This window comes from Rhipicephalus microplus, chromosome 6 (assembly GCF_043290135.1).
Source record: "Rhipicephalus microplus isolate Deutch F79 chromosome 6, USDA_Rmic, whole genome shotgun sequence".
Classification (NCBI taxonomy): Eukaryota; Metazoa; Arthropoda; class Arachnida; order Ixodida; family Ixodidae; genus Rhipicephalus; species Rhipicephalus microplus.
The window spans coordinates 60137312-60151534 of record NC_134705.1 but is presented as its reverse complement, the minus strand read 5'-3'; the positions used below and the strand labels follow the sequence as shown (position 1 = coordinate 60151534).

At 43.1% G+C, this 14223-nt stretch overlaps 1 protein-coding gene across 1 annotated transcript; it reads left to right on the top strand.

Moving 5' to 3' along the window:
- Window positions 1-682: 682 nt before the first annotated feature.
- On the top strand, window positions 683-6052 carry LOC142765272 (uncharacterized). Its single transcript, XM_075866007.1, has 2 exons — window positions 683-1049; window positions 5400-6052. The coding sequence occupies exons 1-2, from the start codon at window positions 842-844 to the stop codon at window positions 5720-5722; spliced, it is 531 nt and encodes a 176-aa protein (XP_075722122.1). The 5' UTR covers window positions 683-841; the 3' UTR covers window positions 5723-6052.
- The last annotated feature ends 8171 nt before the right edge of the window (window positions 6053-14223 follow it).

Here is a 14223-nt window from a genome sequence, read left to right as displayed (position 1 = left end):
CTTCTTTTGTTCGCATCCATTGTTGATGTTAATCCTTTCTCGTCTGCTATCAACAAACATAGTGACGAAAGTCCTTAACCACTACACTTGGGTTGAAGCAAAGTCGAAGCAAGTTTCTATTAAATGTATGATTTAAATATGACAACATTGCAAGTTGTACACAGTGAAATATTTGTGTTAAAATGTTTCCTACTTGGCCCATATAACAAGCTTTTAAACTTAATAGGGCCCTCCAACACTTCGAAAAGTGCACTGTTGTAGCCAAACACCATCAGCAGCTAACACGAGAGATTATGGAGGCCAATGAAATGCAAATGCTGGGTGATCGATGTATCAGCATGCCTTCGCTTGCTCTGACTAAAAAAGAAAGCGAGTTTCTGGCTTTGACACAATTGATTGTGAACTTGTGCTGAGCTGTGGCGTTGTAACCATATAATGAGATGATGATTGTCTTGCTGTGGTGCAATACATTGCGCAGTGGTGTTCCGTCATGAGTATATATTTCCAGCATTTTCGTTAATAAAGTTTCAGTTGTCAGCGCTCTTTCTGTCCTTGTCTCTTCTTCTGTAGTTACATCGTAACTACTCGTAGTCTTGCGCTGTACAAATATGTTGAATCCCTATCACCAACTAGCCCAAGCATAGAGAGAGGCGCCTCTCTCTATGCATAGAGAGAGGTGCATAGAGAGAGGTGCGTATCACTGCAGAGAGAGGTGCCTCTTTCTGCAGTGATACGAATCGACGACAGGCACAGCCACAGCACCGACTCAGCGGATGCTCTGCGGCTACTTCGCGGCACCAGGTCAACAAGGCAAACATTCCTCCGTTACTTCAGCGAAGGCATGACCCCTAGTGAAGCAAGGAGACTGCATGAGAGCAAGCTCTCTATGGAAGATGATGGCCCTGCAAAGCTGGCCAATGCAGCTTTAAATCCGCCTCAAAGAACGGTCTACCACTGGCACAGCGTTTGGAGGGAGGCCTGTTTTGGTGGTACTTACATCGACCCAGTGCTGAAACTGGAGGAAAAGGCTTCTTTGTATGCAGCTCAAGGTATGTCTAAACTTGTCGGAGAATCTGTCCTCTACGTAAAACAGTATTCATAAACACTCATTTTCAATGTGTTAATGTTGAAGTTGTAGCTATGACAAATTACAGACACATTCAGCACAAAGCCTCATCTACTTGTGATTCATGCCAGTGGCTTGGTTGTACACTGCACCTACCTGTCAGAGCATACATTTACCATTATTTTCTTGGGAAGTAAGAAATGATGTATTTACATTGAAACCCACAACTTTTTGATGAATTTATGTTCCTGTGAAATCAGAAACATCAAATACTTGGAGTAACCTTGAGTATGGCAAACTTAAAGCCCAAGAGGTGCTCAGGTGGTCGGAGTTTCAAGTGGCAAAACCAGAAAACCAGATCAGATTGATAGGAAAACCAAAATGATGAAAAAGAAAGGGGGGAAGAAAAACATATACATGACCAGATAAAAGAAATAACAAAAATGTTAATTATTTTCTTTGAAAGTGACACTGACTTATTTTTAAAAGGTTTTTGGTTCAAGGCATAAGTTGGCAATCTAGACCAACTGACACGTTGCATCAGCATCAATTCACAGGGAACCCGCATTAATGAAGCTCGCGATTCAGCCCATGGAAACCAATTGTGAAATATAAAACATGAAAAAAAGAGATGAGATGCCTCATACTGGCCGGCCTATGTTTCAATGTAACTAATTATCTTTGTCAAAGGCATTTTGTCCTTCTTGACTGTTACTTGAAAGGATTAGTTGTAAATGTCATTAAAGGAAGTGTTGAAATTTCGGAAAGCATGACAGCAGCAGCAACCAGAGCTGTACAGAGTGTCAGCCACACAGGTCAATCTAGAGAGGCCATTTAAACTTGGGAGAAAACAAAAAAAGAAAAGAAGAGTAAAGCGCAAGAACGGGACAAAGGAAGGCGATACAAAAATGGGCGCTGACTGCCAACTGAAATTTTAATGAACAAATTCAAGGAAACACGGATAAAATGGTTAGATTACAAATCTTCAGTCATGTGCGTCATATCAAATTGATTTTTTTTCAAACAGATTAAGTAGCGGAGTGCTCACACATCTATGGCCCCTTTGGTGGATGGCAAAAGCCTCAAATATCTCCCGTGCGAGCCTTTGACAACAGCCTTTTAGGACTGTAACAATTGACAGAAGAAGGCATGCTGCAGCAATGCCTAGCGCAATGTGTGGCTAAATTACTACAAACACCAATCTTTACATGAATTGACACGTTTGCGAGGCCTATAACTGATCCACCGTTCAGTCTGTACCATAGACACACAGCCGCACGAACACTGAATTATGACATATATTGATCACTAGATCAATATATGTCATAATTCTTGATATGTTTTTTTGAACGCTTGATATGTTTTTTTTTTGAACAGCTTGCTCCGCTTCCTTCCTGTTCGTTCGCATGGCGGCACATTCCGCCTAGCTTGGTGGCACCGATTGCTCTCACTGTTCAGGAAGATGGTCGGGTATCTTAAACCTATCTTATCCTGGTCCTGGCGCCATACCATTGAAGACTGAGAAGTAGAGCCGAAACAGAGAACACCTTATTTGACAGATGCGAAACTAACAAAAAAATTCAGCAGATCCCATATACTTTGGGACTTCACATTATGTGAAGCGTGCGGAGGAAGGTGGCCGTGTTGTAATTTTTTTATTCAGCGACATGTTATGAAATGACGCTAAATATATGTACAAATGTTGCAGGAACAGATGCATATTGAACAGTTGCAGATGTTTCTATAACCATTTGTTTGCACTTGCACAATGGTGCCATCAGTAACATGAGTATTGGCAACACCAGAAGTGATAAGCTTATATGAAGGGTTTGTGCTTGCAAGGATGGTAGCCCTGGACACTGGTACATAAATCCACTTCTGCGCATGGCACCTAACTACAATGCACGTTTACACAACATAAAGGTTGTAGCATAGGAGTAAATATGTAATCTTTATGAGATTGCATAGCCAGCACTGCAACCGCATTTGACGTTTTACGAACATTACGGTCTATTTGAAAAATAGTTCCGAGATCTAGCATGGCTCTGTGGTAGAATTCTTGATTGCCTCGCAATATGCTTGGGTTCGACTCCTGCTGGCACCCTGATAGATTAATATGTGGAGTTTGACGTCCCAAAACCACCATATGATTATGAGAGACGCTGTAGTGGAGGGCTTTGCAAATTCAAACCACCTGGGGTTCTTTAACGTGCACCCTAATCTGAGCCCACTAGCCTACAACATTTTTGCCTGCATCGAAAATACAGCCGCCGTAGCTAGAATTCGATTTCGCGACGTGCAAGTCAGCAGCCGAGTACCTTAGCCACTAGACCACCGCGGCCGGGCCCTGCTCGCACCCTGACATTTTTCTTTGTGTTTGTCGAGTAAACGCTGCCGCTGTTAGTTTTGTCTTAAAGAGGACCTGCAACACTTTTTGAGCATGCCCAGAAAATGTTAGCATTTGGTAGAAGAGGCTCCCGAGAACACACGGGCCAAATATTATAGTGCAGCACGCGGCTTGGAATTTGCAATAAATAAATGACCAAAGTCAGCTAAAAATTGCTTTCTCTCGTTTCAACAAATGACGGAGGAAGCTTAAAAATCATTCAAAGGCCATCTATTAGCTAATCACTGATTTTAACATGGCGCATTCGGTCCTTACAGGGATCGCCGCGAGAGGCCGCAACTTGTCCCCACGCGCGCTCGCGATCACACAGAAAAGACCATGTATTCAAAGCGAAAAAAAAACAAAGAGAAAGTTTTCAATGACAAAAGGCACGTGTGACATATTTTTTTTTGCCCATGCCATACCCCCCCCCCCACCCCCCGGCTTAGCTCCCAGAGCTTTCGCCGGGATGAGAGCAGAGCGAATGCGATTGCAGCATGACAAATCTTTGCGAGTCCGCTCATACTGGACGTATTCTTAAAATTTTTGCAGCACTGAATTCGTGAGGCAATAAGCTCTTTTAGTGAATCCATTCCATGGTTACTTAAAAAGGTGTTTCAGAGTCCCTTTAACGTTCATGCGTTACAATGGCCCATGTGTGTTCTCGTCGTTTTTGGGTAGATACCAAATGTCAAACAGCTATGGCAAGGTATGTGCCACTGTTTAACTGTTTAACAAGAAGTGTTTAACAATGCATATAATGTTATTTGTGTTTTGACCAGCATGTCATAATCATCAAACCCTCTCATATTAATTTAGGTTCCCACCAAGCTAAGGAGATTATCACGAGAGCACCCAGACGTAAGCGGCTAGATAGATAGATAGAGATAGACAGACAGATAGATAGATGGCACCACCGCAACCAGGATTCAATCCCGCACCCTGTGGGACAGCAGCCGAGTACCATAGCCACTAGACCACCGCGGCAGGGCTTTAGATAGATAGATAGATTAGATAGATTAGATAGATAGATAGATAGATAGATAGATAGATAGATAGATAGATAGATAGATAGATAGATAGATAGATAGATAGATAGATAGATAGATAGATAGATAGATAGATAGATAGATAGATAGATAGATAGATAGATGGATGGATGGATGGATGGATGGATAGATAGATAGATAGATAGATAGATAGATAGATAGATAGATAGATAGATAGATAGATAGATAGATAGATAGATAGATAGATAGATAGATAGATAGATAGATAGATAGATAGATAGATAGATAGATAGATAGATAGATAGATAGATAGATAGATAGATAGATAGATAGATAGATAGATAGATAGATAGATAGATAGATAGATAGATAGATAGATAGATAGATAGATAGATAGATAGATAGATAGATAGATAGATAGATCGATAGATAGATAGATAGGTAGATACCGAAAGTGCATGCAGTACGCAAAGAAATGCTCCGCATTCATAAGGGAATGCGGGCACCTGCACGGGTCCATGCTCTCTTGATTTTGCTCATCTTCCCTGCTCTATCTGATACTAATATGTAACAATGCTCGCTGATGTAGCCTCTTTCCCTTTGTCTATAATCGCTGTGTAGCTGACAGTGTGCTCGTGGAGAATCAATAAATGAAGTACAAAAAGATTGCAGTAAACCTGAACTCCACTTGTACTTCAAGGAGTCAAAATATATTTGCTGCAATTGATTTGTGAGGCAACAAACTCCGACAATGAGGTAATGTTATGATCGCTTGAAAAAAGCCTGCAGGACGTTTTTAAAAGGCAAGGTGAAGCTAGAACTAAAACTTACTTTGCAGGAACACTTTGCACTGTACAGAGAGCAACATGGCCATTAAAAGTCATGCGCCTGAAGATTGTTCTTAAAAGACCACCTGCCATTCCACATAACTTTCGAGGCACTCACATAAGTGTGACTCGTGGTGGCAGCAGTGCCTGCTGGGCAGTGGTCGTGGTTACCCCCATCATGCGACGAGCTCATAACCTCGAGCTGGCAAGGAAGATCGTCTTTGTTGATTCGACTGCCTCATGCGACACCACCAAATGCACAGTAACAGTGGTGCTGACTGCGACCAAGGCTGGTGCTGTCCCACTCGCAGTACTAATTCACAAGGAGCAGAGCACCGATGGCTACCTGGCTGCTTTCAAGCTCCTCAAGAAAGCCCATCCTCTCTGCTTTGGGGGCCAACCAGTAAGTAAGGAAGTAGGCACAAAATTGTAAATTTTGTGCACAGTGAATTGCTATATATTAATGCCATCCCAATTCTCTACAATAGCATTGTTAACACAAACTTACAAGAGCAACTAGTGAAGAAAATGTAGAGGCCAGTGCTCAATGCGTGGCTTGAATATAATTCAGTATCTGAACTACAGGTTTTCCCGCCCACTTTAATCCAAGTGCCAGCTTAAATAATCTGCTTGCCATTGAAATAATCTGAGCGCCGAGCTATTTAATCCATGTGCCAAACATTTAATCCAAGCGCCAACTCAATGAGGCCGCATGTCAGTGAGTTTAATCCAATTGCCAATGACTAATTAAAGTGCCAGTCATTTTAATCTACCCTCTAGAAACACTAGTTTGCCGCTTTATACAGTATAAATGTGAAAATAACGTAAACATGAAGTCACAGGAAGAACTTTTCCTTCACCTATACATGCTTGCGCTTATGAAATGAAGTGCGCATTGCTATTTCCGCCTAACATTTTGGTGTCATAGCTTCAAAATAAAAAAAGAACAGGGTGTGTTTATTGCATTTATGGGTACTAAGAGTATTTGCTCATAGAGTCAGTGTATGGTTCGTCGCTACTGCATTATTCTGGCTAACCATGTACACCATCCCATATGCATAGATTCGTGTCGTCTGCTAAGCAGACGGCTTTCGGCTACTTATTCGCTGAGGCATTCGCAGTCGTCTGCTCAGCCCGGTGATAACGGTGATAGACAGATGGTCCCCAGGGCCTTTGTCAAGCCCTTCTCGCAGCTTTTAGCTTTGGCGACCCTCCAGTTTTTGTCTGGTAAATGAATAAAGTTTGATTTGATATTCATTCGTTCTTGAAATCAGAAACAACCATTTAAAACTCAAGTTGCATTTGTTTTGGTTCATTTGGAATTAAGTTTTTTATAAAAGCATCAAAATAGAAACTCCTGTTTTCATATAAAAAGACAACGCTAGTATTCCTGTAGCGTGTTTGCTTGAAACACGCGTTCATCGAATACACATAATTTTGTTTGAATAAAAGATAACTAATATGAATATAAAATATGACTTCTGTTTTCCACATCAGGGTCACGAGTTTGCGTCTTATGTGCACTGCAGGACGAAAGCCTCTTAAATGATTTCTAATTTACTCTGCCCTAATTTATTGAGCATGTACCTGTTTCTGACTCATCAATGCCCACAGTCAAGTTCTTCATATCTTGTTATGCATCCCGGCACTCCAATAACAATATTATGTCTGCCGCATTACATGACCTGGCCCAGACATGTAATGCTATACAAATCTAATTATGAGCTTTGTTGACGAACACAAAATATCCATGTTTTTTTCTTTCATTGCTATTAAAATGACTCCACCCGGGCCAAGCACTCATCTACAAACTTGTACATAGCACAGTATAAGCACTGCAAACATGGCTCAAGCGAACCACGGAATTTTTGTTTCCTTGAATACTAGTGGCGAATACTAATAATAATGATTTATTCTACTTTCCGACTATAGTATTTTATATTGTAGAAACCGCATTTCAAATGCATTGCCATTTTTACGCCCCGTATTGTGCTTTTTGTGCATGGATTGAACTGACTGGCACCTGAATTCAAGCCATTGGCAATTGGATTAAACAAGGTGGCACTTGGATTAAAATCACTGGCATGCAGCCTGATTGAGTTGGCACTTGGAATAAATATGTTGGGGCTTGGATTAAATGTTTGGCACATGAATAAAAGAGGTTGGCGCTCAGATTATTTCAATGGCGTGCAGATTATCTAAGCTGCCACTTGGATCAAAGTGAGCGTGAAAACCTGTAGTTTCCTATGGAACTTCTGTATCTACTTTTGAAGACATTTCTGAATTCGCATAGTGTAAGTAATGACACAATAGCAAATAGCTCCATTAAGCTGGACTAAAAAAAAAAGTACCAGGACAGAAATTATTTGTTACAAAAACAAAAGTAAACAATACTGCACAGACTAAGCCACAGGAGAGGGCCTTTGTGGTTCTTGTGGGCATTTATAGAAATCACCTACATGCTTTCATCATCATCATCACACATTTGGCTATGAATTCTAATCTTTCCCATGTGACACCATCATTGTGGGTGAAGTGTGCCTGTTCTGTGCATTTCACTCAGGCTAGATAAGCGTTTCTCAAGCTAAAACATGTGCCCACACCATAGGTCGGCATTGCTTGTGGAACTCTCTCAGGCTCATTCATGAAATATATCAGTCTGTTCAATTTGCCTGCACCACGTGAACCAGTTCACGATGTTCTGCGTCTTGCCATTCGTTTCAGCGGTGCAGCATTGACAACCTCTGAACCCTGCTATTCATTTCTAAATGTGCAGAAAAGGTACAGCGCTGGTTCACGATTTTCCCGCCCCTCCCACACTGACAGTGCCGGCTTGGTGCAGCCGCGCGTGCAGCTGAGCAGACGACGCAATACTTTGGTGTAGGCACCGTACCTGCCTCCACTAACACGATGTGGTTTTGCTAAGAAGTTTGTGCCTCATAAACTGTATGCATACTCATTTGGCCATCGGTCAGTGTTACCTAACGGTGTTAACTAAGTGAACAGAAATAAGGCCTGCATCAGCACATTGTCATTCGTTTTGGGTGTTGCACTGTGCCTGCACCACTGAACTTGCGCTTCACAATTTCTGAACTTTGCATGCACAGCCGTGAACCGGTTTCAATTGGTGCAGGTAAATCAAATGCACCTTGTATATTGAACTTTCCGCTCATTGTACTCTGACTCACAAAATTTTTTCTGAGCTGAACTCACCCAAACTCTCGTTCACACATATTTATTTATTTCACAATACTGTAAGCCTTTGTACAGGCCCATACAGGTTCTTAAGCCGGACTCACTCAGACTCAAACGCACCAAAACATTACTCAACCGCACACACTCAGCCTCAGACTCACGGCTGGACCCGAGTGTGAGTGAGTACTACTGAGTCAACTCATGAGTTCATCAGAATAGAATTAGCTTCTTTGATTGTGATGTCAATGCTCTTTAACACCAATATCTGATGTAATCGGTGCTCTTCTTGGTGCCGCTTCACACACACAGCATTTTCGAAAACTAGTTCCGAGTGCTTCCAAACCAGTAAAGTCATTTTTCTTGAAGCAGATGTTAAAATATAATAGTCGAGAAACTCCCTGGAAGACTTAGTTTGGGACAGCCAAGGCGCCCCCTTGTATAATTCAAACGTCTAATTAATAAATATTGAAACGGTGTATGAAAAACACTGCTTTGGAATACCTATGAATAGATGTGAGTATAAATGTGAATCTAGGTAAGGCTGAGTAATGCTGAAAATGTCTAGATGGAACCTCAAGTCGGCAAAAGAAAGTGGAACTCACTCAAGAAATATATTTTGCGCTTTAGACACACTCGGACTCAGACTCTCCAAAATTTTGCTTAGCCGAACCCGCTCGGACTCACACTCACTAAAATTTTCTTCAAACAAACTCTCTCGGACTTTGACTCACAAAAATAGTGCTTATCCAGACTCAGACTCATAATGTGAGTCTGAGTGAGTTCGTGTGAGTTGGCCAATGAGTGAGTTTGTGGACCCATTGCCCAAACTCTCTCCTCTTTTTAAAAAATACTAGTAACAGATGCAAACTTACAATTGTCTTTAACCTTGAAACTTACCATAAATGTTACTGCTCTTTATATTAAAAAGCAAATAGCGAACTCAAGTTCAATAGAAAATTATTAGCCAAGGCTATTTATAATTTTAGATTCACCCTCGAAAATTGTTCTCACAACATCCACGACTTTTCTATGCCTTTATAACTATGGACAGCTTTCAACTTTATTGCATTGTCTGCCAGGCCCCACAGGTACTCATGAGTGACAATTAGAGTGCTGAGAAGGCCGCCCTGCAGCAGACATGGCCGTCAGCAAGGCAGCTTTTGTGCCATTTTCATGTGGCACAAGCGGAGTGGCACTGGCTGACGACATCTCACAGCTCTGTCGACAAAGACCAGAGGAGACGATTCATGTCTGCCTTCCAACTGGCAAGTTGTTTTGCAATCTAGTTGTAACTCTAGCTCTAAGGTACGAGGTGCATTCGTTGCATCTGCACTTAGTGAACAAATTCACAATGGTCTGCTATTTTAGCATTCGTTTCATGTTTCCAAGATGATGGCGCTGGCATAGCAGCATAGGTGTATAAAAAGCACAGCTGTCCTGCAAGGCTAGTGCATGAATTACCTTCACTTCCTCGTGATATAATTTGGAGTGTATGCCGCACAAGATGCCCTAATTTGCAGATGACAACGCAGACCGTATCTGTGTCCATTTTATTACATTTAAAAAGTACACCAGTAAACGTCTGGTGGGTTCAAATGATTTCAAATGCCATAAAATGAGGCTTGTACAAATATTCAAATACTTTGAATATTCAAATGAATAATGCAGTAATCAAATTTGATTTGAATCGAAGCTAAATTGCTGAAAATTTTGAATTATTCGAAACGAACAAATAGGTTCATATTAGTCCACATGTAACACTCTGTAAAAGTGGTTTCACGGCAGTGGAGGGACGCTAAACCATGGAAGCATTTACCCAAGCATATTGGACCACATGTAAAAGTGGTTTCACTGCAGTGAACTGATGCTAAGCCGTCAAAACACGTAATCAAGAGAAATTCGCACTGCAGCAAAGCCCTACTTCAAGGTTTTAATAAAGAATTACAATGACATCGATCCTGCTTTTTTTGTTTTCAGTTTAAAAGCTCGTTACACAGATTTATATGCTCTAAGTAAAAAAAATTGAAACGCAGCATATTTTACTGGCTATTACTTGGACTTCACCAAAAGTCGAATGCTGCTACAATTCGAAGTTGTTGCCACTTCCTTTGATGAAAAAAAATGGCCTTTGCATAGGCCCTGTTTCAATTTTTAAAGATCTGTGCAAGTTTGTTTGGCCATGACAAATATGCCCCTTTTTGTTTATAATATGCAATATATATACTATTACAATTCAATTAGATATTATTCGACCAAAATCACTATTCGCTTCGAATTCACTTCGAACCTAAAATTCCCTATTCGCACAAGCGTACAGAAAATGTCAGCTGCATCAACTTTTTGTGGACCACCACTTGGCAATTCGTAGAGCAGACTACGGCAATCAATTTCCAGATTACAGCGCTGCACACCGTGCACAGCCTCCATTTCGAAAAACAATTCCCGCGCTCCTTTCCTACACCTGACCAATCCTCCTTTCATGAGCAGTGGCACAAATTCGCCGATCGGCGACTTGACGAAGCACGCAGCTCATCGATTGGGTTAAACCAGTCACGACGGCAGGCTACGCTTTTTCCTCCCTTTGAAAGAGAAGGATGGCGAGACCGCACGAAAATTTGAAATTAGCTGAAACCAATGTTCTAATCCCTGTGAATTCCTTAATAAAGTATTTGCAAAATCCTTGAGGAGGCAGCATGTTCACGGAGCAAAGGTGCACATATTTTTGATTTTTGGTCCTTGGGGGTTGTTTACTGGCCCTTTGAAGTGGGGCAAGCATGTGCAGATCACAAAGTGACTTCAATGCAGACAGTGAAGCATGAATCTGTATTATGGTGCAGTTTAAAAAAAGCGAAAATATCCAAATACGAGCACCACATTGAAAAATTTCCTGCTATCTGCAGGTCATGTATGCAGACACAGCAGAAAAACTTGAAGCTACCACTGCCGAAGTGAAGGCCCTACAACACGATGCCTTCGTGTCTAGAGTTCTGACATTCTTGCGCCGACAAGAAGAGTGGGTGCAGCTCTACCGTTTGGACGTGTTGACAAGGGGCCACAACACCAACAATTTTGCGGAGGCAACCATACGTGTGCTCAAAGACATTATCCTGAACGGAGTCGAAGCATTTAATGCAGTCGCACTCGTAGACTCGGTGGCTCTGGTGTGAGAGAAATACTTTAAAAAGCCGTATCCTCCGCCACGCCTACAGCCGTGTTGCAGCCCATCAACTGCTGTACAAGCGGCTGCTGTCGAGAATGCCGAAAGACGCAGCCGAGGCCATCGAAGTGGTAGGCCAGGGACAGTACATTGTGCCTAGTGCAACCCACCCCAGCTCCAGTTATCAGGTCTATGCTGACATAGGCCTATGTACGTGTCTCTTTGGTAAACAAGGTGCATTTTGTAAGCACCAGGCTTTGGTGCAGAAAAAGTACGGAGGACTGTTTCCGAATGCTCCGGCACTGAGTACTGACGACCGGTACCAACTGGGACAGCTGGCCCTGGGCGAGAAGTGTCCCCCCCAGGATATTTTTCGAACCCTTCCAAGAGGAGGAGCCCAGCAGTAGTTCCAGAACTAGGGCAGGTACCAGTGCCCAGCAGGAGGAGCCAGACGAACTCCAAGCAATGCAAGGCACCAGCACGCAAGAGGCCACACACCTCGCACCTGTACCGTCGCTGCCTGATGCAGCCGAACTTGCCCAGGTAAGACAAGCCCCTCGAAAGGGCCCTGAAGTACTTTTCAATTAAACATAGGGAATGCTACTGAACAGTAGTCAAGGCTTCTTTTATTCCTGTAAGCATATTATTGTGCTCCACCGCACTCACGAATTTACAATTTCATATTGGTGGATGTCATCATTCTGAGGGCGATTTCAAGATTTCAACACTATTGGTGTCGTATTGTTCCATGTTTGGGACTACAGGTCACCAATTGTTGGTATTAGCAGCACTTCCACTAACAGAATAGTCAAAACAGGTGACAGGAAAACCTTAACTTAAACTGACTCCTCAGCTTGAACTTTATTCTCAAGCAGTTGTCAGCAGTTAGAGAGGAGCAAAATAAATGTGCAGTTCTTGTTGGTGTGCTGTACACTTAAAGTATATTTCTGTCATCACTTTTGGTGCAGGCCCAAGAACATGCATATGAGTTCCTGGAGGTCCAGTTGCGGCGTGTGCATTCTATGAATGCACACAATCCAGCTTACCTTGATATCGTGAAGGGCCTTGCAGAGGAGCTGGCTCGTGTTCAGAACAGCAGCGATGGGACAGGACTGATGCTGGCATTCAAGGCTACCGCTGCAGCAAGACGTCGCTGGGCCCGTCACATAAGAGTGCAACCGACCAGCACTGCTAGGCGTAGGCCAGGGCTTACAAGGGGGTCCAAGAGGGTCCCTACAGGGCGCCCAGCAGTTGAGCCAGCTGCCAAGACAGCAAAGAAGAGGCCCCATTCTTTGAGCCACAGCATAGAGAAAAATGTGCCTGGTGCAAGGCTGCACTGAATGGCAGCTGCCTCCCACCAACTGGGCTCACGACAGTTCTAGGCACAGAGCCAACTTGGTTTCAAACATCATTTCTAGGGTTTTATATGGCGAAACGATGATATGATTGTGAAGCACACCGCAGTGGGCGACTGATGATATGTGGGGTTTAACGTCCCAAAACCACCATATGATTATGAGAGACGCCGTAGTGGAGGGCTCCGGAAATTTCGACCACCTGGGGTTCTTTAACGGGCTCCCAAATCTGGGCACACGGGCCTACACCATTTCCACCTCCATCGGAAATGTAGTCACCACAGCCGGGATTCAATGCCACGGCCTGCGGGTCAGCAGCCAAGTATTTTAGCCAGTAGACCACCGCGACGGGGCCCACAGTGGGTGACTTCGGATCAAATTAGGTCATGTGGGATTCTTTAAAGTGAACCTAAATCTATGCGAAGGAGCAGCTCATCGCCACCGCTGCACTTAATGCTTCATCTTTGATTGAACCAAAGCGAGAACGACTCCTCGCATTAGCTGTAATATCATAACCTTACAATTGGTCACCTTAGCCACAGGCAGAAGCATTTCGCTCTGCACTACTACCTCAGTATCATGCATACAGCCTTGTCAAAGCTGATGTTAAAGAATGGTGCCCACTAATCCCACTAGTCTCTTGGATCCACCAGGTGTGGCCCTCACAAGTCATAATCAGATACTCATCAATGTTCTGCAGTAACATTGTGCCATTCCACCATGAGCGACTTTTGTTTCGCCTTACCGTCAGGAGTAACGAGCTCTTCAATTGCGTTTTTTGAGTGACGGGGGGGGTTAATGTCCCAAAACCACGACACTGACAGTATTGTTATGTGCCGCTTACCTAAAAACCGAAGAAGTTGGAAGACTAGGTGGTGCCTGTCCTGGCCATCGTGGTTGTTTTTAACCGCAGTATTGTTACTATGAATATTGTAAATACACTCGTTTTCTGTCATCTCCCCGTAACATCTTTGGTGGATGTGCTGGGCACATCAGAAGCACACAACGGAACTTCGCAGCCGGCGTATTCTTGGACAGTCCATCATGCCGGCAGACAATTCTGCTGATCCAGCCCCCGCTATGCCGAATGCACCCAGTCACATTGTCGTGACCCACCTCCGAGGCCCAGGCCCCTTCTGCGGGACTGATAACAGTCAGGTGGAGAAGTGGCTGGCCAACTAAGAGTGCAGCAGCAAGACCAATCGCTGGGATTCGACTTTGATGCTC

Coding starts and splice junctions, on each gene's coding strand:
- LOC142765272 (XM_075866007.1), top strand. CDS start 842: ATGACCCCTAGTGAAGCAAGGAGACTGCATGAGAGCAAGCTCTCTATG. Junction 1,050..5,399: donor TTCTTTGTATGCAGCTCAAG/GTATGTCTAAAC, acceptor ATAACTTTCGAG/GCACTCACATAAGTGTGACT.